This window comes from Narcine bancroftii, chromosome 2, assembly GCF_036971445.1.
Source record: "Narcine bancroftii isolate sNarBan1 chromosome 2, sNarBan1.hap1, whole genome shotgun sequence".
Taxonomy (NCBI): domain Eukaryota; kingdom Metazoa; phylum Chordata; class Chondrichthyes; order Torpediniformes; family Narcinidae; genus Narcine; species Narcine bancroftii.
The window spans coordinates 177,620,172-177,642,733 of NC_091470.1; the positions used below are offsets into that span (position 1 = coordinate 177,620,172).

At 47.5% G+C, this 22,562-nt stretch overlaps 1 protein-coding gene across 13 annotated transcripts in view; it reads left to right on the plus strand.

Moving 5' to 3' along the window:
• Positions 1-22,562, plus strand: part of LOC138754646 (ras/Rap GTPase-activating protein SynGAP-like) — a 469,786-nt gene that overhangs the window by 21,357 nt on the left and 425,867 nt on the right. For 11 of the 13 annotated variants that reach the window (XM_069919204.1, XM_069919206.1, XM_069919213.1 and 8 more), the window contains exon 1: positions 15,946-16,037. In XM_069919204.1, the coding sequence (XP_069775305.1) occupies positions 16,002-16,037 (36 nt within the window). In that variant the 5' untranslated portion in view covers positions 15,946-16,001. Of the gene's footprint in view, positions 1-15,942; positions 16,038-22,562 lie in introns of those variants that run through there. The other 2 variants (XM_069919215.1, XM_069919216.1) reach the window with 1 other exon arrangement.

Below are 22,562 nucleotides of genomic sequence, written 5' to 3' on the forward strand. Positions count from 1 at the left end.
TGCAGATCTGGAGGGAAAGGAAGGAGGGAGGGAGAGAGGCAGAGCTGGGGAAAGAAGACATAGGTTAAGGGGAAACTGAAATGGGGGGAGTGGGCAGGGTTGGGCTGATGGAAACCTCGGTTAATGCATTCCAGTTGGAGGGGGCCCAGAAGGCTGGTTTTCCTGCAATTTACAGGTGGTCTCAGTCTGGCTGTTCATGAGACCATGGACAGACATGACATGTCAGCGAGGGAATGGGATAGAGAATTGAAATGGGTGGCCACTGGGAGATCCACACTCTTGTGGCGGACAGAGCCGAGGTGTTCATCGAATCGATCTCCCAGTCTGTGTCCAGTTTCTCTGATGTAGAGGAGTCCACAACAGAGTGCTAGATGCAGTAGATGACCCCTGCAAATTCACTGGTTTTGGACCCCGAATGGTGGTGAGGGAGGAGGTGCAGTCACAGAGGAAGGTGCCAAGGGGTGATTGGTGGGAAGGGAAGAGTCGAAGTGGGAGTCACGTAGGAGCGGTCCTTGAGGAATGGGAAATGTGTGTATGGTGATAGGATCATGTAGTAGGTGGCAAAAAAGGCATATGTGGAAGCTAGTGGGGTGGTAGGTCAAGTCAACTTTATTTATTGTTCAAACTATGCTTGCATGGTAGGATAAGATAGCTTTTCCCCAAGACCAAGGAGTATATTTACATAAATATGTTAGGAAAGCAGTTAACACATTAAATTATTAAGGTATTAAGACATATACACTGAAAGTCCATGATACTGGGAGTTCAGGAGCCTGATGGCTTGGGGGAAAAAGCTGTTTCTCACTCTGGACATAAGGACACGAGTGCTTCAGTAACTCCTGCCAGATGGCAGAAGGGAGAATAGTTTACATACGGGATGTGTGGAGTCTTTCGCGATGTTTATTGCCTTTCACCTGCATCGAGTGCAGTAGACATCCTTCATGATAGGAGGAGGTTCCCCAATGATATTTTCCGCTGACTTCACTACCTTCTGAAGGGTCTTGTGGTCCGGGGAGGTACAGCTTCCAAACCAGGCAGTGATGCAGTTGCTCAGGATGGTCTCAATACATCCTCTGTAGAACGTAGTGAGGATGGAGGGTGGGAGCTGGACTTTCCTCAGCCTTCACAGGGAGTAGAGGTGCCGCTGGGCTTTCTTGGCTTTGGAGCTGGTGTTAAGGGATCAGGAGAGATTCTCCACCAGGTGCACTCTGAGGAACTCGATATTCTTGATGACCTCAATGGTCGAGCCGTCAATAGTCAGCGGAGGGTGATATCCCCAGGCCCTCCTGAAGACAAGGGTGAGAACAAGGGGATCCTGTCCTTGTTGCGCGTGGGGGTGAAGGGGGCCAGGGCAGATGTGCAGGTAATGGAAGATATACGGGTGAGGGCCAAGTTGATGGTGGTAGATGGAAAGTCACATTGTTTGAAGAAGGAGGACATCTCAGATGATCTGGCATGGAAGACCTTGTCCTGGGAGCAGATGCGGCGGAGATGGACAAATTGAGAGAAAAGAATGGAGTTCTTACAGGGACAGATGCAGAGTTGAGGTAGCTGTGGGAGTTGGTGGGTTTGTAGAAAATGTCAGTCAGGATTTTGTCTCTCGAGATGGAGAATGAGAGATCGAGAAAGGGGAGAGTGTTGCTCGAGATGGACCAAGAGAATTTGAGGTCAGGGTGGAAGTTGGCAGCAAAGTGGATGAAGTCGACGAGCTCGTAGCAGTGTGTGAGGCAGCACCCAAAGCAGTATGGCTCATATCAGTGCATTGTTTATTGCAGTAAACTGAACTGGAGATTGGAATTGTATCACTCTGCAAAACAACTGTAGATTTTGTTCTGTTTATATATCAATCTGGAAGTTGGTGTAGTAATATTCAAACAAAAACAACCAGAGTGTTTGTGAATTAACAGAACTGCAGATTGACGAGTGTTTCTCTGTTGTGCAGAACTACAAATTGCAATTGTGTTTAGGTAAGAAACAAAGTGGGAGATGGGATCTGTGTTTGACATAGACAGACATTTAGACATACATACAGCACGGGAACAGGCCATTTTGGCCCACAAGTCCGGGCCACCCAAGTTACACTCAATTAACCTACACCCCCGCTATGTTTTTGAACGGTGAGAGGGAACCGGAGACCTCTGGGAAGCCCATTCAGACACCTACAAACTCCTTACAGAGAGTGTGGGATTCGAACTCTGATCCTGATCGCTGGTGCTGTAACGGCATTGTGCTAATCACTACACTAATTGTGCTGCCCTGGCATTTACAATATTTGTGTATCATAGTAAAAACGTCCAGATTTATTTTCAAAGCAGACCAAAATTAAAAAGGTTTATTGTATTAAAAAGAGCATGTGTGCAAGAACATGGCATGGTGGTGTAGCTGGGAGAGTCCCTGCCTCGCAGCTTGAGACCCAGGTTCAATTCTGACCTCCTTAACTGTCTGTGTGGAGTTTGCATGTTCGCCCTGTGATGGCGTGGGTCTCCTCTCAGTGCTCTAGTTTCCATCCATGCTAAGGATGTTGAGAGGTTATTAGTCCCTAATTTGTAGGTGAGTGACAGATCACGATTAGTGTAGTGCAGGGGGTGACCAAATCTGCACAACGTAAGAGCCACCTACGATTAACTTCAGATGTTTGAGAGCTTCAAGACTTGAAAAAATATTACATCCACGTTTTACTCTTACATGCACATCTAGTTACAAAAATGTTATAAATATTAAGAAATACATGTACATAATAATATTTAAGTATTAACTTTTAAACTGCTAATTTGTATTAGTTTCAATAATCAAGCAGTACACATGTACGTACTGAATATTTCAAAATCCTGACTGATTATTCCGAGTCTCCACCTTGGCTGTGAGTTGTTGAAAATCCGGCTGATCTATTGTCAAGGTTGTACAAATTAGCTTTGTCTGGCGGTGATTTGCAAGGATTGCACGATGCCAGTATCACACGAACACTCCATTAATATCACTGCCCGCAACGCAGCCGTACACACCACAATCACACCCCACGCCCACTAACACTACCTCTGAGCACCAGCTCGTACGATTCCTGTCTCAGCCAACCTACTTCCGCCAGCTGCACATCATATGTCAAAAAGCCCCATGGGGCCTGCGAGCTGGGATGTAGCCAACTCTGGCGTAGCGACTAGCGCAACGCTGTTACAATGCCACTGACCCGGGTTCGAATCTGGAGCTGTCCAAAAGGCGTTTGTACGTTTTCCCCATGTCTGCGTGAGTTTCCACTGTTCAAAACGTACCAGGGGTTGTAGTTTAATTGGATGTAATTGGGTGGCATGGGCTCATGGGTTAAAAGGGCTTGTTACCGTACGTTTAAAATTAGAAAATACTTTGGGGGGTGGAGAACGATGATGGGGAGAATAAAATGAGACTCGTGTAGGATGTGATTACTTGAGTACAGGACAAGTGTACTTCATTTGGACTGAAACTTGCTGTTGTAGAGCAATCTTGTGCCAATCCTAATGAGAATAGCCTGTGTATGTGCCGCACAATACTGGTGACCGAGTCAAAGAGGTGAAATTGGGACAATGTGGAACAGATAACCAACATATTCATTGTAACTTGAGATCGAGGTGGAGTCCATGCAAGTAATCAAACCGAAACTGGGAGACTGCAGCCTGCTGAACAGGTCAGGAGACTGGGTTGTCTGTGTAGGAAGGAGACCTGGGGTTTTGCAGCAGTGCTTTTGTGTTAAACAGAAGATGAGATTTGATCAGTGCTTAGTGCATTGAAAGAATGAAGAGGTAAAAATCTTCGCTAGGATTCTACTAAATAGAATAATACCTAGTGTCGCCGAGAATATTCTCCCAGAATCACAGTGCGGCTTTCGCGCAAACAGAGGAACCACTGACATGGTCTTTGCCCTCAGACAGCTCCAAGAAAAGTGCAGAGAACAAAACAAAGGACTCTACATCACCTTTGTTGACCTCACCAAAGCCTTCGACACCATGAGCAGGAAAGGGCTTTGGCAAATACTAGAGCGCATCGGATGTCCCCCAAAGTTCCTCAACATGATTATCCAACTGCACGAAAACCAACAAGGTCGGGTCAGATACAGCAATGAGCTCTCTGAACCCTTCTCCATTAACAATGGCGTGAAGCAAGGCTGTGTTCTCGCACCAACCCTCTTTTCAATCTTCTTCAGCATGATGCTGAACCAAGCCATGAAAGACCCCAACAATGAAGACGCTGTTTACATCCGGTACCGCACGGATGGCAGTCTCTTCAATCTGAGGCGCCTGCAAGCTCACACCAAGACACAAGAGAAACTTGTCCATGAACTACTCTTTGCAGATGATGCTGCTTTAGTTGCCCATTCAGAGCCAGCTCTTCAGCGCTTGACGTCCTGCTTTGCGGAAACTGCCAAAATGTTTGGCCTGGAAGTCAGCCTGAAGAAAACTGAGGTCCTCCATCAGCCAGCTCCCCACCATGACTACCAGCCCCCCCACATCTCCATCGGGCACACAAAACTCAAAACGGTCAACCAGTTTACCTATCTCGGCTGCACCATTTCATCAGATGCAAGGATCGACAATGAGATAGACAACAGACTCGCCAAGGCAAATAGCGCCTTTGGAAGACTACACAAAAGAGTCTGGAAAAACAACCAACTGAAAAACCTCACAAAGATAAGCGTATACAGAGCCGTTGTCATACCCACACTCCTGTTCGGCTCCGAATCATGGGTCCTCTACCGGCACCACCTACGGCTCCTAGAACGCTTCCACCAGCGTTGTCTCCGCTCCATCCTCAACATCCATTGGAGCGTTTTCATCCCTAACATCGAAGTACTCGAGATGGCAGAGGTCGACAGCATCGAGTCCACGCTGCTGAAGATCCAGCTGCGCTGGGTGGGTCACGTCTCCAGAATGGAGGACCATCGCCTTCCCAAGATCGTGTTATATGGCAAGCTCTCCACTGGCCACCATGACAGAGGTGCACCAAAGAAAAGGTACAAGGACTGCCTAAAGAAATCTCTTGGTGCCTGCCACATTGACCACCGCCAGTGGGCTGATAACGCCTCAAACCGTGCATCTTGGCGCCTCACAGTTTGGCGGGCAGCAACCTCCTTTGAAGAAGACCGCAGAGCCCACCTCACTGACAAAAGGCAAAGGAGGAAAAACCCAACACCCAACCCCAACCAACCAATTTTCCCTTGCAACCGCTGCAATCGTGTCTGCCTGTCCCGCATCGGACTTGTCAGCCACAAACGAGCCTGCAGCTGACGTGGACTTTTTACCCCCTCCATAAATCTTCGTCCGCGAAGCCAAGCCAAGAGAAGTGCATTGAAAGAATGAAGAGGTAAAAATATTAAATTTTTAATATAGACATATAGCACAGTAACAGGCCCTTTTGACCCACAAGCTGGTGTTGCCCAATTACACCCATTCGACCTACACCCTGAGGTACGTTTTAAAGGGCGGGAGGAAACTGGAACCCCTGGGAAAAACCCACACAGGCATGAGGAGAACGTACAAACTCCTTACAGACAATGCGGGATTCAAACCCAGGTCACAATGTTACGCGAACCATAACAATAATCGTGTCACCCGGTATGTAAGTAAAACTGGCTTTCGGGTTGAGAGAAGCGGGTAGAGCCTCTGACTCAGCGCTGGAGACCTGGGTTCGATCCCACTCTCTGGCGCTGCCTTTGTGGAGCTTGCACATTCTACCTGTGACCAGGTGGGTCTCCCCCAGGTAATCTGTTGTTCGCATCCCAAAGATTGGTTAGTTGGCCATTGGAATGTGGGTGAGGAGTACGATCGATGGGTAGTTGATGAGAAAGTGGAGAGAATGAAATGGAATGAGTTGTAAACGGTGTTTGATGGTCAGTGTGGACCAGACCTGTTTCTGTGCTCTGTGACTCGATGGGAACTGGAGACATTTTTGTATTAAACAAAACTTGTTTTCAGAGAAATGTTTATCAGTGAATCCATTTGAGCATTTGGGTCCCTGTTAAACCAAAGTGGAGATCGGAAGGAGATTGCCAGGGGTGCAGGGCTGCAGGAGCTCACCGCAGCGCCACTCCGGCACCTGGGGCTGCTCTAGGCACCTCATGGGGCTGCTGTGGCACCTGGGACTGCTCCGGGCACCTCCTTGTTGACATTTTAACATTACACCCCTGGAGATGGCATCAGTGTTGGTGTATTGAGAGTTCAGGATCGTGCGTGGAACAGTCAATGTAACGGGAGCTCAAAGATGAGTTTCAGTCTGGCAAAGGTTAAAACCAGGAGATCTTTGGAAGGGGTTCATAGTTTGGATATGCTGGGACTGTTTCCCTGCGTAGGAGAATCAAGATTAAGGGGTCACTGTTTAAAAGTTAAGGACTAGCTCCTTTCAATCAAAGACAAGGCAAAAAAAAATTACCCTCAGAATCTTTGCAACTCACTTTGTCTTGAGTGATAGAAACAGTCTTAGAATATTTTTAAGACAGATGTGGATGATATTTGAGAATAGGATTATTGGGATGGGCCGGGATAGGGAGTCTGAGGTCACCATCAAGTTAGTGAAAGGACAGACATATCTGAGGGGTCATGGACAACTAATGGTTCTGACTTGTACATCCACACATCTGCATTATTGCACATGGCATGCATCGACCAGTTTAAACTCGTCCGAAAGTGTGACCTCTGCAAAAGCTGCAGTCTTTACGAGATTTAGCCAATCAGATCTGGAGTTTCCAGTTGGTGCAAGCCCATTTAAGACCATAAGACGTAGGTGTAGGAATGGGCTATTTTGCCCATTGACTCTGCCCTGCCATTCAATCATATGCTGATCCATTTTCTCACTCAGTCCCACTGCCCAAACTTCTCCCCATAACCTTAGATGCCCTGGCTAATCAAGAACCCATCAATGTCTGCCCCAATCACCCGGCCTCCACAACCACCTGTGGCAACAAATTCCACAGATTCACCGCCCTCTGGCTGAAGAAATTCTCCGCATCTCTGTTCTAACCGGACGCCCTTCAATCCTGAAGTTGTGGCCTCTTATCCCAGACTCTCCCACAGTGGGAAATGACCTTTCTACATTTACTCTGTCCACGCCTTTCAACATTCAAAATGTTTCAATGTGATCCCCCTCATTCTCCTAAATTCCAACGAGTACAGGCCAAGAGCTGTCAAATGCTCCTCACATGATAACCCTTCATTCCCGGAATTATCCTTGTGAGTCCCCTCTGAACCCTCCACAACCTCAGCCCAAAACTATTTACAGTGCTCCATGAGGTCTCCCCAGGGCCTTATAAAGCCTCAACATCACATCCCTGCTCTTAGATTCTATTCCTCTTGAAATGAACGGCAGCTTTGCATTTGCCTTCTTCACTGCCGACTCAACCTGCAAGTTTACCTTCAGGCCGTCCTGCACAGAGACTCTGCAAACAAAGTGCGTGACCGTACACTTTGAAACATTATATTTCATTTCCCACTTCTCTGCCCGTCTTTCTGCAGCCTCCGTGTTTCCTCTCCACAACCTGCTCCTCCTTCGTATCATCCGCAAACTTGGCCACAAGACCATTCATTCCACCATCCAAATCACTGATTCACAACATAAGAAGGAGCGGCCCCAACACCGACCCGTGTGGATCTCCATGAGCAGAGCATGATCTCTGTATTCCGACTCTCTGCTTCCTGCCAATCAGCAAATGCTCTCCCCATTCTGGTATATTTCCTGTTATACTATGGACTCTTGTTAAGTAGCCTTATTTCCAGCACCTGATCAAAGAACACCCACTGCCTCTCTTTTCACAAAGCATTTCAAACAGTTCACAGGTATTCTAACTATCCCAATCAGACAACAGCGCTGACCACTCTCACGAGGAGATACTGAAGTAAATCACGAAAATCTGCAGACACCCTGGTTGAAGTAAAAACACAAACTCTCTTGTCTTCCCTTATGTTTTTATTCACAAGGGGATACGTTGCACAGGTCAGAACTCCAGGGAAGACAGGTATCCCAGAATTGATGGGAATGTGGGAGAATAGGTCCAGGGAAAATGGGTGGGGACAATGGAATTGCTGGGGGGGCCTGGTGAGCTGGCCTGAACTCAGTGGCCGAACATTATGAAGCAAACTATGTTCCGCCCAGTGAGATACTTGGAGAAGTCGGTTCACATATGGCGAGTTTTTCCGAATGTTCATGCAGAAATGGCGTGACTAGGTTTGTGTCACGTTGACTGGTGATTGGCATTTGGCCACTGGCCAGGGAGCGTTTTCAGTTTATCATCGGAGTACAACCCTGCCAATGCAGCGCCCGTCCGCTGCTACACAGGGCTGCACGTGGCACGTAACTCTCTGGAGAGAATTTCCTTCTAAATTGTGGAACAGCAATTGCAAACTAGCTGTATGCTGGTCCTCCTTCTGTTGTCAGGTTACCAAGCAGAGAGATGAGAACAGTTCAGTGCTGCAGCCACTGGCGTGGGAGCACAGTTGCTATGCAACAGTTTCATCGTTGAATTGGTTGCAATCCCCTCCCACCTTCTCTTGTCAGATAGCATTGCACCTTTCGACTGAATAATGCAAATCCAAGGAGCAACCAGTGATGAATATTTAAGTCCTGTTCCGTTGTTAGAGACATCTGTTTGTTGGTAACATCAAGGTACATTGATCACAAACTCTAACTGATTTCCCTCTCAGTCAATGTTCACCAACCCTCTCTCCCCCTTTCCCCTTTTTCTCCCCCTCCTTTTTCTCTCCTCGCCTCTCTCTCCCTCCCTCTCCCTCTGCCCCTCCTTCCCTCCCCCTCTGCTCCCATCTTTCTCCCTCTTTGCCTTTTACATTCTTCCCATCCATTTTCCCCTCCTCTCTCTTTATCTTTCTCCCTCTACCCCTCTCTTTTCCCCTCTCCCCTCCCCCTCTCCCTTTCTCATTCCTTCTCCCCACTCTCCTCCCTCCCTCCCTCCCCTTTCTCCCTCTCCCTTTTTCCTTTGCTCCCTCTCTCACACTCCCTTAACAATGTTCCCATTTCTCCCCTTTTTCATCATTGCTGCCTCTGCCCCACTGACTAGAAATCGGCAGGTTCCCTGTGCTCAGCTCCCCACTGGTCCTCCCTCCCTCACATCATCTCTATCTTTCATGCTGAGCCATGTTCCATGAGGGAGGGGGATGGCTGACCTCGAGGTGGATGCTCCAAAAAGTAGCGTTCTTTGTTTTATTAAAGTTGATCAGGATGGAAACACTCTATAAGTTCGGCAGCATCTGTGGAGAGTGACTCAGAGTTATCGTTTCACATCTCCTGACGAGCGGAGTGTTTCTAGCATTTTGTTTCACTTTCAGCTGTCTGTAGTTTTAATATTCGCACTGACTCACTGACACAAAAGAGCATGGGTCTGGAATTGGAAGTAAGCGAATTGTGAGTTAACCTAATGGGTCAAGAAAGGTTCGCGTCCCTACCACAATATGGAGGAAGGTCGTGTAGAGGAAACACGGAGGCTGCAGAAGGATTTGACAGATTAGGAGAAATGGGCAGAGAAGTGACAAACGAAATCTAATGTTGGAAAGTGGACGGTCAAGCCCATTTGGTAGAAAAAATAAACGGCAGACTTCATTACGGGGTATTATGGAGTAGTAACTGCCAATTTTGCATCCCTCTATGTGTTATATAACATTCAGTTTGTTACAAGGGACAGTATGGTAGACTTTTTTTTAAACGGGGAGAAAATTGAAAATCCATAGATGCAAAGGGACCTGGGAATCCTCATGCGGGTCAGCCTGAAGGTCAACTTGTTGAGTCGGGGGTGAAGAAGGCAAATGCAAAGCTGGCGTTCATTTCAAAAGGAATAGAATCTAAGAGCAGGGATGTGATGTTGAGGCTTTATAAGGCCCTGGGGAGACCTCACGTGGAGAATTGTGAGCGGTTCTGGGCTCCTCGTTTAAGAAAGGATGCTGATGAGTTGGGGAGGGTTCAGAAGAAGATTCTGGGTATGAAAGGGTCATCATATGAGGAGTGTTTGACAGCTCTTGGCCTGTAGTTGGAAATTAGGAGAATGAGGGAGAGTCTTATTGAAACATTTTGAATGTTGAAAGGCGTGGACAGAGTAGATGTAGAATGGTTGTTTCCCAAGGTGGGAGAGTCCAGGACAAGAGGGCACAACTTCTGGATTGAAGGTCGTCCGCTTAGAACAGAGATGCGGAGAATTTCTTCAGCCAGAGGGTGGTGAATCTGTGGAATTTATTGCCACAGGTAGTTGTGGAGGCCGGGTCATTGTATTTAAGGCAGACATTGATGTGTTCTTGTTTAGTCAGGGTATCAAAGATATGGGGAGAAAGTCGAGCAATGGGGCTGAGTGGGGAAATGGATCAGCTCGTGATTGAATGGTGGGGTAGGCTCGATGGGCTGAATGGCCTATTTCTGTTCCTATGTCTATGGTCTTATGGTAACCTACTCAGGAAGTCTGAGCTGATGAAGTGCCGTGAGGAAGGGAGACACTGTGGGCACTGCGCGCCTAGTTTGTATGTAGATTGTTCCAGAAACATCATTGTGATGAGAACCTCGTTCTCTACTCAGTTGAACCAAACATGTGGGTGTAACAGAAAATACTGGGCATACTCTTCCTCTAACATTTGATGCTTTGAGTTCAAAAGAAGCAAGATATGAATTTAGGGATGGCCACAATGTTGGCTCGCCCAGGCAGAGGAAGAATTCTTTTGTGACGTTAGCTGTGGGATAATCACTTATTGATAGTCAAGCCATGTGACACCACATGTTGCATTGGGCGGAACTAGTGTATGGTTAGCCATCGACAGGTATTTGTACGTTCTCACTGTCTCTGCATGGGTTTCCTCCAGGGGCACCAGTTTCTCCCACCTTCCAACTGGGTGTAATTGAGCAGCGCGGGCTCGTGGGCTGGAAGGGCCTGTTACTGTGCTGTATGCCTAAATTTTTTTTAAAAGGTCGAAGAGTTTGCTGAGGGGTATTTGACACAAACTGGTCCAAGGCATGCCCCAACATCTGAAATAGAAACAGTGACACCAGGCAAATCAGACAGCATCCAGAGAGAGAAAGAGGGACAAATCCTTCGACCTGAAAGGTTCACTTGGTTTCTGTCTCCACAGATGCTGTATGTTTCCAGCTCCGACTATAGGTTGATCCACAGGATCCACCAACCTTCACGTATATTTTCCTCATTGATGTGGTTGTTAAGGCCAGCCCCTAATTGTACTTGAGAGGCTGATGGTGGGACACTGCAGCGCCTCTGCGGAAGGTGCTCCCACAGAGCTGTCTGGTCCCAGCAGCAATGGTGGTGTATTTCCAGGTGGAGATGGTATGTCTCGAGGTGGGGGTTAGAAAACCTTCGTCAAGCAGATGAGACCTGAAGAAAGTGCCTTCCCCACATACTCGTGGCGAGGAGAACAATGTTGAGAGAATCTCAAATGAGGGGATATTGTGACAGGATTAGAAGTGGTGACTCAAAACCTGTGGTGGGAAGGAACGTCATCTTACAGGGAGCAGTTACTCCCTGGAATTCTCTGCTCTGAAGAGTTGTGGAGACTGGATCACTGATCTTCAGGGTGCACGAGAATATTCTTCACAGTATGTCTTTGTTTCAGCTTTGAGGAAGTGATAGGTCAATCTGAATCTGGCATATAATGTGGTTGTTTCAAAGGAACCATTCAGGGAATAGTGGTCACAATAAAAGGTGATGGGGGAATAAAGAGAATCTTTTGAATAGAAGGCCCTAATTGGTGGAAGGCCGGTTTTAGTGGAGTTAAAACAAACTTGGCATCGGTAGCACAATATCTTGTACTTAAAGAGAAAGAACAATCCAGGTCCATTCACACAAGGAGGGTCAGTGGGGGAGCTAAAAGATGAAGAAGGGGGCTGATAAAGATAAACTTCGTGTGTACGACTGATGTAAGGCTGATTACACAAGTGAGATTCTAGCTGAAGGTGGAAGCATCGGGAGGGCGAGAACGGAAGAGAGTTGTAGAGGGAGAATTGAAAATAGCCTCCATAAAATGGCATGAATGAGTTGTAGTACTGGGAAACAGGTAGCAAGAGCAGAGGGAGCGACCCACTGACATTGCTCTTTTCACAGTAAGGTAAGAATTGGGCATACTTTTTAGATCTGCCATGATCTTGTCATCAACTACAGTCTCACACCTGATTTCAGCTGGCCGAGCTCTTAATGGGTGGCACTGCCTCACCACTCCAGGGACTCAGCTTTGAATCCTGAACTCCGGCACTGCCTGTGTGGAGTTTACACATTGTCCCAGAGACGGACTTTCCTCCAGGCACTCTGGTTCCCTCCTACCTCTCAGCAATATGCCAGGTGGAAGGTTCATCATCCCGTGGGACTCGCCACTGGGGTGGCGTCAGTGGTAAAATTCAGTGGGTGAGGAGGGGAGGGGGCGGGAGTTGATGGGAATGTTGGGACAATAAATCGGGATTAATTATTGACGGCTTAATTGTTGAGTTGCTGGGCCAGTGTCATTATAGATTTACATCGAACACAGAACATTACAGCATAGGATAAACCCTTCCACCCTTGATGTTGTGCCAGCTTATATAATCAGACCTAAAAATAATACTAATCCCTCCTACCCCGTAACCCTCTATTTTTCTTCCACCCGTGTGTCTAAGTCTGTTAAATGCCCCTAATGTTCCACCCTTCACCACCACCCCCAGCAAAGCATTCCAGGCACCCACGACTCTCTGTGTAAAAAAACTTACCCCTGAAGTCTCCTCTAAACTTCCCTCCCTTCACTTTATACACACGTCCTCTGGTGTTTGCTACTCCTGCCCTCGGAAACAGGCACCGGCTGTCCACCTTATCTGTGCCTCCCATAATCTTCTAGCCTGCTATTAAGTCATCTCTTGTCCTTCTTCACTCCAGAGAGGAAATTTTAAATTTAAACTTTTTTTTAAAATAAATTTGGACATACAGCACAGTAACAGGTCATTTTAGCCCACATGTCCGTGCCGCCCAGTTACACCCAATTAACCTATTGCCCCAGTACGTTTGGAAGGGTGGGAGGAAACCGGAGCCCCTGGGGAAAACCCATGCAGACACAGAGAACATACCAACTCCTTACAGACCACGCGGGATTTGAACCCCGTTCCTGATTACTGGCGTTGTAACAGTGTTGCATTAACTGCAATGCCAACCATGCCACCCTAATCCTAAAATCCCAGCTCTGCTAACCTTGCCTCATGAGACTTATTTTCCAATCCAGGCAACATCCTGGTGTATCTCCTCTGCCCCTCTCCACAGCTTCCGCATCCTTCCTGTAATGAGGCAACCAGAACTGAACACAATACTCCAAATCTCTCCATAGATTTGTAGAGCTGCAAGCTGACCCCTCCACTCCTGAATTCATTCTCCCCTGACTTATGAAGCCCAGCATCCCATAGGCCTTCTTAACAATCCTATCTCCATGGATGCAGCCTGATCTAACGAGTGTTTAGTCTTCATTTCATTTGATGTGTTCTGGACCTGCAGAAGGTTTCAGCGCAGTTTTCAGACTTGAACCGGGCCTTCAGAGGGTTAAATGATGAGCAGATTTTCAGGTTAAGGGATGAATGGAGGTTTGATCAAGGTGTTGGAAACATTGGAACATTTCGAAGACTAAACTGAGAGTTACAAATCTCGTGCCTAGGTATTCAAATAATAAAACTGGTGTGAAGCTTTCTGCAGCTAAATCGGGAAGCAGTTTTCTAAACGATGGGATAAACCTTGAAAAACTGAGAAAACGCGTTTTTTTTTAAGGCCGCTGATTTTAATTATGTGATAGAAAATGGATAAATGACAAAGCAATTGGTGTTGAGATATAGATCTGTAGTTTATTTCAAAGGGGGGACTGGCAGAGGGTGATGCCATCTCAAGGTCGTTTATGGAAAGGACCTTCAGTGTTCTTGTATCTCTTACTCACACTGAAGGTGTAGCATGGTTTGATACAGAGTAAAGCTCCCCATCAGACACATCGACTTCAATAACTCTGCATGAAGCTGAGTGGCGGTCTTCTTTGAAGCCTGTATATGAAAGGTAACTGAAGGATTTTTTTCTTATCATTGATTCACTTTCAAGGCCGTGGCACCGGTCAGCATTTATTACCTGTCCCGACTTGTCCGTGAGGAGGTGGGAGGGGTAGGTCGCCTACCTGAGCCGAAGGTGCTCTTGCAGGCTATTGGGGAGGGAGTGCCAGGAATTGGACCTCGTGACCACAGTGATGGCGATAGACTCTCCAGGTCAAGGCGCTCCGTGTCTTGGGCGGTGGCGGTCTCCTGTGCCTGCTCCCATTGTCCACTTGGGGGCTTTGGGAGGTGCTGGTGGAAGAGGGAGGGGGAAGGGATGGTGGGGGGTGGCAGTTCCAGTTCGACAGGCTTCTTTGTCCTGGGTGCAGTCAATCTCCCTGGGAGTTCTTGGAGGGAAGCGGAGAGTGTTCCCTCATCCTCCTCACATGCTTTGTAGATGTGGAAAGACGTCGGGTGTCACAGGTTTGAGTTCCCCCAGCCTTTGACCTGTTGTTGGGGCCACTGTATCCACATGCCTGAACCAGCTGAGTTCTGGTCGATGCGACTCCCACCTCCCCCCCCCCCAAGGATGGTGATGGGGAGATGGAAGTGCCACCAAACGGGGAGGTGGGAGTGCCACCAAACGTTAAGGGCAGGTGGTTGGACCCTCCCGTGACATTAACCGGTTATCCTGTGATGTGAATCCTACTGACCTCTCAATAGCCTTCCCTCAATTTTCTCTCAGTCTCACTGCACACTGCAATATTAGAACTCTGCCATACCCATGATTTGGAATATTCTAACACTTGAACAATCTGTTATGTCGGTCAGGGGATAAGTGAGGAGCAGGATGCCTCGTCTAACATTTGGAATTAAATTGTCATACATACTGAAATACAGTGAAATCCTTGCTTTGTGTGCAATCCAGCAAGTCAACCTGTTATTATCATACAATTGTAAAGTACAACTGGTCGAAATGGCGATCTTCAGTCTTTGATCCTCGGTGTAAAGTACAACTGGATGAAACAGCGATCTTCAGTCTTTGGTCCTCAGTGTAAAGTACAACTGGCCGAAACGGCGATCGTCAGTCTTCAGTCCTCGGTGTAAAGTACAACTGGACAAAATGGCGATCTTCAGTCTTCAGTCCTCGGTGTAAAGTACAACTGGATGAAACGACCGTCTTTGGTGTAAAGTACAAGTGGATAAAATGGCGATCTTTGGTCTTCGGTCCTCGGTGTAAACTCATGCAAGCATGTATATAGACATAGCGCACATATTTACAAGCAATTTAAATGCGGTCACATATAAAAATAAATGTTTTTAATTTATTTCTCCCGGTGTCTGTGTGGGTTTTCCCTTGGGCTTCCGGTTACCTCCCACTATTCAAAACGTACTGGGGGTTTTAGGTTAATTGGATATAATTGGGTGGCACAGGCTCATGGGCCAGGAGGGCCTGTTACTGTGTTGTAGGTCTAAATTTAAATTTAAAAATAATTATAATTGAAATGTAAAATGTATTAATTATTTTTTAAGGAGGTGGTGCAATAAGAAAAGAAGAGAGCAGGGTGCTGTGTTCCGCGAAGTATTGAGTAAACAGTGCAAGGCAATCACCCTCTACCAGCAAGGGGTCACTTAAAAGTCTGATAACAGCAGGAAAGAAACTGTCCATGAATCTGGAGCTTTGTTTTCATGCTCATGTAGCTGCTGCCTGAGGGGGAGGGAGAGAAGCCTTTCTGAGACAGGAGAGGTACAAACGGAGATGTTGGAGTGGAGTGGACCGAGCTGCATTGATGATGCATTTTTTGTGAAAGGATACCGCTGATCTTAATGCCCACCTGTGGGGAGCTTGGCACTTCACCGGAAAACTGTCTCCATCTTCAGTGTGGCCTTGGTACATCTGCCTGCAGCAGGATTTGAACTGGTGACCAGCTCTGAGCAACCCCCCCATTTTTGCTTTGTGTTTTTCAGAGTTTCATCCAGGCCGGTCTTCGAGGAGGAAGAGCATCCCAGGAGGGAAGCAGCTGAGTATGGACGCAGTGCCATCAGCCCCCTTTCGGCCCACAGTAAGTACCCATCCCAACAATGCTGCCCAGTGCCGCCCCTCCAGAATCCAAATTTATTCTAATGAGCGAGTCATGAAATTTGCTTTATTGTGGCAGCAACATTAGTGCAAACATTCATATTATAAACCATCTTACAACATAACTATAAAAAAAATTTAAAAATTAACAATGACAGGGTACGAAAAGTCAGGCCATGTCTGGGGTTCATTGATCATTCAGGAATCTGATGGCGGGGGGGGGGAAGAAGCCGTCCTTGTGCCGCAGGGTGCTCGACTTCAGGCTCCACTACCTTTTCCCTGACGGTAGCAGAGTGAAGAGGGCCCAGCCTTGGGGGGGGTGGGGATCGTTGAGGATAGAGGCTGCTTTCTTGAGACACCGCCTCAGGTCGATCCCTCGGTGGAGTGAAGTCTGGTGCCTGCGATGTCGCAGGCTGAGTTAACAACCTCTGGAGTTCATTCTTGTCCTGGGAGTTGGCGCCTCCGTACCAGGCAGTGATGCAACCAGCCAGAGTGCTCTCCACGGTCCACCTGTAGATGTTTGAGAGTCTTCGGTGACGTACCAAACCGCCTTAGACACTTCACAAAGTGTAGCCGCTGGCGAGCTTATTTGTGATTGCATCAACTTCATCAGAGTCATCTAGCACAAAAACAGGCCCTTCAGCCCATTCTTTCCATCCTGGCCAAGTACCCACCCAATCTAAAACTTTCTGCCTGCACTTGGTCTTAGCCTTTTATACTTCAGATGTAAGTTGAAAGACATACTGTGGATGTCAGTCATTTGGGTTTAATTGGGCAGCATGGGCTGATGGGCCGAAAGGGTCTGTTACCGTGGTGTATGTCTAAACTTTAAAAACATTTTTAAAAGCTTGTTGTATAAATGCTTCTGAAATGAAGTGTCATAGACCCAAAGAGTTGTGTCCCACACTCTCCCTCTTTTCTTCCTCTTGCATTTCCTTTTGCTTCTGCCTCTCTTTTATCTTTTTCCTTGTTCTCACTTATTCTTTCTATCTGAATCATAGAACACTACAGCACAGTACAGGCCCTTCATCCCTCTATGTTGTGCTGACCCATATATTCTTTTAAAAAAAAGTACTAAGCCCTCCCTACTCCTTAAACCTCTTCCATCCATGTGCCAGTCTGAGGGTCTCTTAAATTCCCCTTAATGTTCCAGCCTACATCACCACTCCTGGCAAGGCATTCCAGGCCCCCTTGGCTCTGTGTAAAAAAGAAACTACTTCACTTTTTACACATATCCTCAGGTGTTTCCTCCTTCTGTCCTGGGAAAAAAAGCACTGGCTGTCCACCCTAACTATGCCTTTCATAATCTCTGTTAAGTCTCGTCTTATCTTTCTACGCTCAAAAGAGAAAAGTCCCAGCTCTGTCAACCTTACTTCATAAGACTTATTTTCCAATCCTGATAAATCTCCTCTGCACACTCTCCATAGCTTCCTGTAATGAGGTGACCAGAACTGAACACAATACTCCAAGTGTGGTCTCACCCAAGATTTGTTGAATTGCAACATGACTCTCAACTCTTAATTAACCTATCAACCTGCACGGTGACCTTGAGGGATGTATGGATTTGAACCCCAAGGTCCCTCTGTTCATCCACACTCTTAAATAACCAACCATTAACCCTGTACTCAGCCGTCTGATTTGTCTTTCCTTGAGCTTATCCGGATTCTCTCCTCTCTCCCTCTCCCTCTTTCTCAGATGCGGCCTGGCTGGCTGGTTTCTGTTTCAAGTCGTTTCTGTTTTCATTTCAAAACATGGACTTGGGAGGGGACAATCCTCTCAAAATTGGCACTGATTGCATCACATATTGTTTTTTTCCAAAAATAGACTTTATTCACAATAAATTAATTGCAAAAAAGTAAACTGTTCAAAGTCTCTCTACACCCATAGAGTAAACCAAATCTATACATTCCCATCAATGTACACTGCTACCACCCCTGTGGCACCTTGTCGCTTCTCCCTGCCCCTTTGTTGTTGGAGGGGCTTCCCCTCGATGCCCAGTAACAGAAGGACTCTAGACTGAGGTCCTTCCCCACAGCGCCCTCACGTGGGCTGCACCACGCCTCAGTGCATCCCTCAGCACATACTCCTGCAGCCTGGAATGTGCCCGTCAGCAGCATTCCCTCACCAGCATCTCCTTGTGCTGAAAGGCCAACAGTTTTCGGGTAAACCAAAGGGTGTCTTTCACCGAGTCAATGGTCTTCCAGCAACTCTGGATGTCTGACTCTGTGTGCGACCCTGGGAATAGCCCGAAGATCAGGGGGTCCTCTTGTCACGCTGCCACTGGGGATGAACCGTGACAAGGGCCCTTGCATCTAATGTATAACCCTGGACCAGGGTCACAATCAACAGCCGTCCATTCAGTGCATCAGCTCATCCTCGCCTCCACCTCCCCAGCCTTTCCCCTTCTAATTGGCCCAACTTCCACAAACACACGGAAGATGGATGTTAGTGAGTTGCCCTGGTAACAACTGTGAAGTCTTCAATTGATACTAATCCCACGCTCTGTAAATAAAATATTCAAAACATACAATTCTAATCTGTTCCCAAAGTTTATCTCATGGTAATTGGCGTCCACCACCAACCATTCTCATCGATCCAGTACAATGGCTGTGGCTAAATGGCCTGTTTCCCTTCCTACCACAAGCACTCTTGTCTGTTATTTTATCAGGAGCTTGCCACTGGAGTCATTTTTAATTTCAGTCCACTTATTCCAAAGCAGCAAAACAGTGAATGTGTAATGTTTAGAAAGTAGATGAGAGTGGAGCAAAACCATGCAATCAACCATCTACACATCAAAGACACAGGCCCTTTAGCCCATCAAGTCCTAACTGACCATCATTCGCCCATTGACACCAATCCTCCACAGAGTGAAGCTCCCTCCACACTGCCCCATCACACATTCCCAGGCAGGGACAACACAGGTTAGACATAGAATGAAGCTCCCTATACACTGTCCTGTCACACACTCCTGGGTCATGGACATCACAGCTTAGACACAGAGTGAAGCTCCCTCCACACTCCCCCATCACACATTCCCAGGCAGGGACAACATGGGTTAGACACAGAACGAAGCTCCCTCATAGTCCCGTCACACATTCCTGGGTCAGGGACATCACAGGTTAGACTCAGAATGAAGCTCCCTCCACATAGTCCTGTCGCACACTCGTGGGGCAGGGACAGCATAGATTAGACAGAATTAAGCTCCCTCCACAATGACCCGTCACGCAACCCTGGGCATTCTGTCCCTGTTAGTACACTCGCTTGCCTGGACTTTTACTTGCCCCTTTCGTTTTGTCTGAAGCGCTGTGAAGAAACAGGGCATTGTCCTGACCAGCTTTTCTGTCTGAGCCCTTGTGTCTGAGGCTCGACAGAGAGGTTTCAACTCCTGCAGGGATTTTTCAATGGGTTGGTGTCTGCCAAATACCTGCGTCTGCTGGGAACTCAGCAGAGGAGAGGGTGGAAGGTTCTAATCAATACAACCCAGTTATGTTGTGTCTGATTTCCAGGCAACATTAAAGGCACCAATTTAAACACATGATTACCCCATGGGTTTCCATGGTCGAGCTCAGAGAGGCACATGCACACACCAATATGCACGCACGCACATATCAACACACACATGAACACACTCACACACACACACACAAACACACACACACACACACACACACACACACACACACACACACACACACACACACACACACACACACTCAAACTCCTCCTCTCAGCATCACATTAACATTTTCCACCTTCTCGTAGTCTCCCACATTAATGTAAATACATTTATCCACCTCTAATTCTCCCACACAGTCTCTCAAACAAACAGATATACTTTCCTCTGCATGTAAATGATCTCTCCCTCTCTTCCCCCTCTCTTTACCTCTCTCCTCTTTCTCCACTCTCTCCCCTTCCCTTTCCTTCCCTCCCTCCCCTTCTTTCTTCCTCCTCTCTCCTCCCCTTCTCTCTCTCACACACACATACCCCTGACCTTACACCTACACTGTATCTCAATAAATGCAAATAGTCTCTCAGCCACAAATACTCGCCCTCACAATCTAACACAAAAGGACATCATTGTCCATTTAAATAGCACCTCCAAATGCTTCCTGGTCATAAGGAGTACTAGCAGTCGAGATCAGAGCAGCTGAGCCGTAACCTGAACCTTGATCAAACTCTTTAAATGAGTGCTGAGGCCAAGGGCTTGCGGGAGATGGAGGGGAAGTTTCGAGGAGACCCTGTTCAAGGGTTTTGAAGGCTACCATCAAGTGGTGGGTCATCTGAGAGGTGTTACAGAGCTCGAGGGCTGATGGTACAGTGGGTAGTGTCAGGATGTATGAACTGGAAATCCCAGAAGCACTGGGATCTTCTCACCTTCTGAATTCGGTGTCGGACCAATTCACTTCATCTCACCCGTGGGGCCCGATCCTGGTCAGGGAGGAGGGGACGGGGGCCTTTGAGCACATTAAGGTGGACAAATGCCCAGGCCTGATCAAGTGCATCCTTGGACCTTGTCGGAAGCAAGGGAGGAAATTGTGACGGTGCTCACAGAGAGGCCACGTCATCTTTAGCCTCGGGTGAAGAGCTGGAAGACTGAAGGGTGGCAAATAATATTGAATAAAGGAAGGAAGGAGTAGTCAGTGATCTACATGCGACGAGTGTGATATCAGTGGGTGGAACGTTGCTGGAGGGCTGGGATCTATTGCCATTGGATTTTGGATTGATTGGAGGTCGTCAGCAGAGTGTTGAGCATGGCAGACTGTGTCCAGAGGTGAAGATGAGGATTGAAGAGTTCAGGGCAGTGAATGTTGTCACTTTGACAAGGCCCCAGATGGCAGGTTAGTCTGGAAGATTAGCTCACTTGGGATGGAAGAGGAGTTGAGCCCATTGCATTCAAAACTGGCAGTGGAAAGTGTCAGAGGACAGTGGTGGGAGGATGGACTCTTGTGACCCAGTGGGATGCTGCAGGAGGCAATACTGAGCCCACTGGTGTTTGTTACTGAAATTAACGACTTGCCTGGCATTTGTAATTAAATAGTAAATTTGCAGATGAGACCAAAATGGATGGCACAGTGAACAAAAAATACAGACAAGTGGGCCTCTCCCAGAATTCCATCCTGGTCAGCATGGGCCTGGTTCACTGTCCCAGGAATCAGTTGAGAGGTCACGTTGCAGCTCTACAAATCGCTGGTGAGACCACTCTTATTGTGTTCAGTTCTGGTCACCTCATTACAGGAAGGATGTGGAAGCTGTGGAGAGGGGGCAAAGGAGATTCACCAGGATTGGAAAATAAGTCTTATGAGGCAAGGTTAGCAGAGCTGGGACTTTTCTCTTTGGAGTGTAGAAGGATGAGCATAGAGATCTACAAGTTGATCAGAGGCGTAGATAAGGTGGACAGACAGCCCCTGTTTCACAGGGCGGGAGTAGATAACACAAAGTGAAGGGAAGAAAGTTTAAGGAAGACATTAAGGGTAAGTTTTTCATACAGAGTGTTGTGGGGGCCTGGAATGCCTTGCCAGAAATGGTGGTGGAGCTGGAACATTGGGGGGATTTAAGAGACTCTGAGAGAGGCACATAGATGGAAAAAAAAATAAAGATTTTCAGGGTGGGGATGGGTATTTTTCTGGTATTTGTAGGCTGGCACATTGTGGGTAGAAGGGCCTGTACTGTGCAGTAGTGTTTTATGTTTTATACATTGTACAACATAGAAACAGGCCATTCAGCCCATCCAGTCCATGGCTACCATCCAGCTCACATTTTAATGAGTTAAACACAAAAAATTGCAGACATCGTGGTTGAAGTAAAACCACGGTGCTGGAGAAACTCAGCGGGTCAAACTGTGTCCTTTATATTAGGAACGATAAAGATACGGAACCAACATTTCAGGCTTGAGCCTTTCATCAAGGAATTGTATTTTAATGAATCCTATTTCAATTCTTCCCTCATTCCCTTCACCCACCCACCCACGCCACCCACCCACCCCTCACCAACATACTCCAGGTAACATTAACTTACCAACCGCACTATCTTTTGAGCTGCGGGAGGAAACTTGGAGGGGCATGAAAACTCCACAAAGACAGCATTGGAGGTGAAGGTTGAACCCAAGTGTCTGGAGTTGTGGGGAGACCTGTACCCTCCACCCAGACACTTGGGGAAAGTGACTGGCATCTGTAATATCTGCCGAGACGCCAGTGAAGTGGTGGTTGTTGGGGAAACTTTGCAATCGCCCCTGGGAGTGGCAGCATCGGGAGCTCTGTGCTGATTCCGGGCCATCTCCTGGGCTGCCATGGAAGTGTCTGCCTGCACTCTGAACCCTGGCTGGGTGCAACCTGAGCCTGTGATCTTTGGATTCAGAGAGAGAGTCCACCCAACCAGGCACCTGGCCAAGGTGTGGCAGAGTTCCTCATTGTAGGGAGGGAGGATAGGGGAGAGTGACACCGCGTTCACGTGGCTCAGTCGGGGGCCACCCAGATCTGCAGGAAGTGGGGTGAGGGTGTGGGTGTGGGAG